Source organism: Penaeus japonicus, unplaced genomic scaffold (assembly GCF_977035675.1).
Source record: "Penaeus japonicus unplaced genomic scaffold, GWHDUDI00000001_assembly GWHDUDI00000021, whole genome shotgun sequence".
Lineage (NCBI taxonomy): Eukaryota > Metazoa > Arthropoda > Malacostraca > Decapoda > Penaeidae > Penaeus > Penaeus japonicus.
The window spans coordinates 27,141,637-27,144,136 of NW_028234423.1; the positions used below are offsets into that span (position 1 = coordinate 27,141,637).

The 2,500-nt window shown below is 25.8% G+C and overlaps 1 protein-coding gene across 1 annotated transcript in view; it reads left to right on the forward strand.

Moving 5' to 3' along the window:
- The window catches only part of LOC122244114 (uncharacterized), a 32,312-nt gene that overhangs the window by 3,937 nt on the left and 25,875 nt on the right, over positions 1–2,500 (forward strand). Inside the window, exon 3 of the mRNA XM_086548931.1 lies at positions 1,579–1,655. Coding sequence (XP_086405057.1) covers positions 1,579–1,655 — 77 coding nt within the window. The remainder of the gene's footprint in view (positions 1–1,578; positions 1,656–2,500) is intronic.

Genomic DNA, 2,500 nt, shown 5'->3' on the forward strand with positions numbered 1-2,500 from the left:
TATATATGCATATAGATATATATATATATATATATATATATATATATAAATACGTATATATATATATATATATATATATATATATATTTTTATATATATAATATTAATATAGCACACACACATATATATATATAATATATAATAATATATATATATAAATATATATATATATATATATAGATATACATATACAGATATATATGTACATACAGAGAGAGAGAGACAAGGGAGAGAGAGAGAGACAAGGGAGAGAGAGAGAGACAAGGGAGAGAGAGAGAGACAAGGGAGAGAGAGAGAGAGAGAGAGAGAGAGAGAGAGAGAGAGAGAGAGAGAGAGAGAGAGAGGGAGAGAGAGAGAGAGAGAGAGAGAGAGAGAGAGAGAGAGAGAGAGAGAGAGAGAGAGAGAGACAGAGAGAGAAAGAGAACGAGAGAGAGAGAAAAAGAGATAGATAGATAGATAGATAGAAAGAGATAGATAGAAAGAGAGAGAGATAGATAGAAAGAGATAGATAGATAGATAGATAGAGAGAAAGAGATGAACACAAAACCATAAACAATCATCATATAAATCTAATTAAAGCCTACTATAAAAGAGTGGTGGGGGAGGGGGGGGGGCAGCAGCACTAACGCAATTCCTTTCCACAGGGTCACCTAATGTGCTTTAAAAGGCACGCTCACGTTATAAACAAGGCTAATTCGCTTGTGCTTTTACTAAGCTTCCGTTCGTTGCTTTGTTGTGTTGGTTGCTGATGTTATCATAGTTATTTTTGTTATCGTTATTGTTGTTGTTGTGTTTTTTTATTATTATTGCTATAATGGTAATGATAACGATATGAATACTGGTGATTATAATATATGTTGTGATGAAAGTAATAACATGGTTGTAACATTAAGAATGATAATAGTAATAATACTAATAATTATGATAAAGATAATGGTGATGATAGTAATGATAGTAATGGTAATCATCAAATAATGATGACAATAATAATAAGTGAAAAATAATGGTATTGAAGAATATTGATGCTACCAATGGTAAAAACAACAGAAAATATTATGATAATAATGACAATGATAATGATGATAATTATGATAACAGTAAAAATGATGACAGTGATCAAAACAACAATAGTAATGATAAAAAAAAAATATTTAGAAAAATAAAAATAATAATGATATTTATAATGACTATATCAATGATGATACTAATGGTAACAATAATAATAGAATGATAATATAAAAAATAATAATGATAAGGATAATAATCTAAAGCATGAAAATCATAATTTTTACAACAATAACAATAACAACAATAATAACAACAGAAACAAAAAGACAACAGTTATCATGATTACCCTTTCGATCAAATTATTCATACCAACACGATACAGTCATTATCATAATCACACCATATCATTAACCCTGTTATCAGGAGTGACACAAAACTCTCCCCTAAAAAAAAAAAAAAAAAAAAAAAAAAAAAAATATATATATATGTATATATATATATATATATATATATATATATATATATATATATATATAAATTGGTGATAATTACTCTCATGATTGCCAACAGATTGTGGGAAATATTCTTATACTTCTAAACGCATCATCAATGGCAAGGAAGCAGAGGCAAATGAATTCCCATTTCAAGTGAGTATTTGCTTTGCAATTGCGAATTTTATTATTGTTATTATTACAGTCATCATTATTTATGTTGATGTTGTTGTTGTGTTTGCTGTTGTTGTTTTTTTTGTTGTCGTTGTTATGGTTGTTATTGTTATCGTTGTCATTGTTGTAAGGCTAATTGTGATGATGATAATGATAATGATGATCATAATGATAGTAATGATGATAATGGAACTCGAATAAGGATGATTGACATTATGAAAATAATAACAACATCAATAATATTAATGTTAAAAAACAATGAAAGTGAAAATAACACTAATAATGATGATAGTAATAAAAAATGATGGTGATGATGATAATGATAGTGGTGATGATAATGATAATAAAATATATAAATAATAGTGACAAATAATGATTATAATTGTAAGAATAACAACAATAACAATAATAATTATGATGATCACAACAACAATTTTGATGATGATAAAAAAAAAAAAATGATGATGATGATAATAATAATGATGATAAATATTACACTTACTACTACTACCACTTTCATTATCGTTATAATCATTGCCATTATTGTTATTGTCCTTATCATCATCATCATCATTATTATTATCATTAATATTGTCATTATTCTTATGTTTATTGGTATCATTATCATAATCATTATGTTTATTGGTACCATTATCATTATTATCATTATTATTATTATCATTATCATTATTTTCATTATTATTGTTATTATAACAATGATCACTATTGCTATCACTATAATTATTTTCACTATCATTATTATCATGATCACTATTATCATTATCATCATTATCATACTCATCATCATTATTATCATTATCGTTATT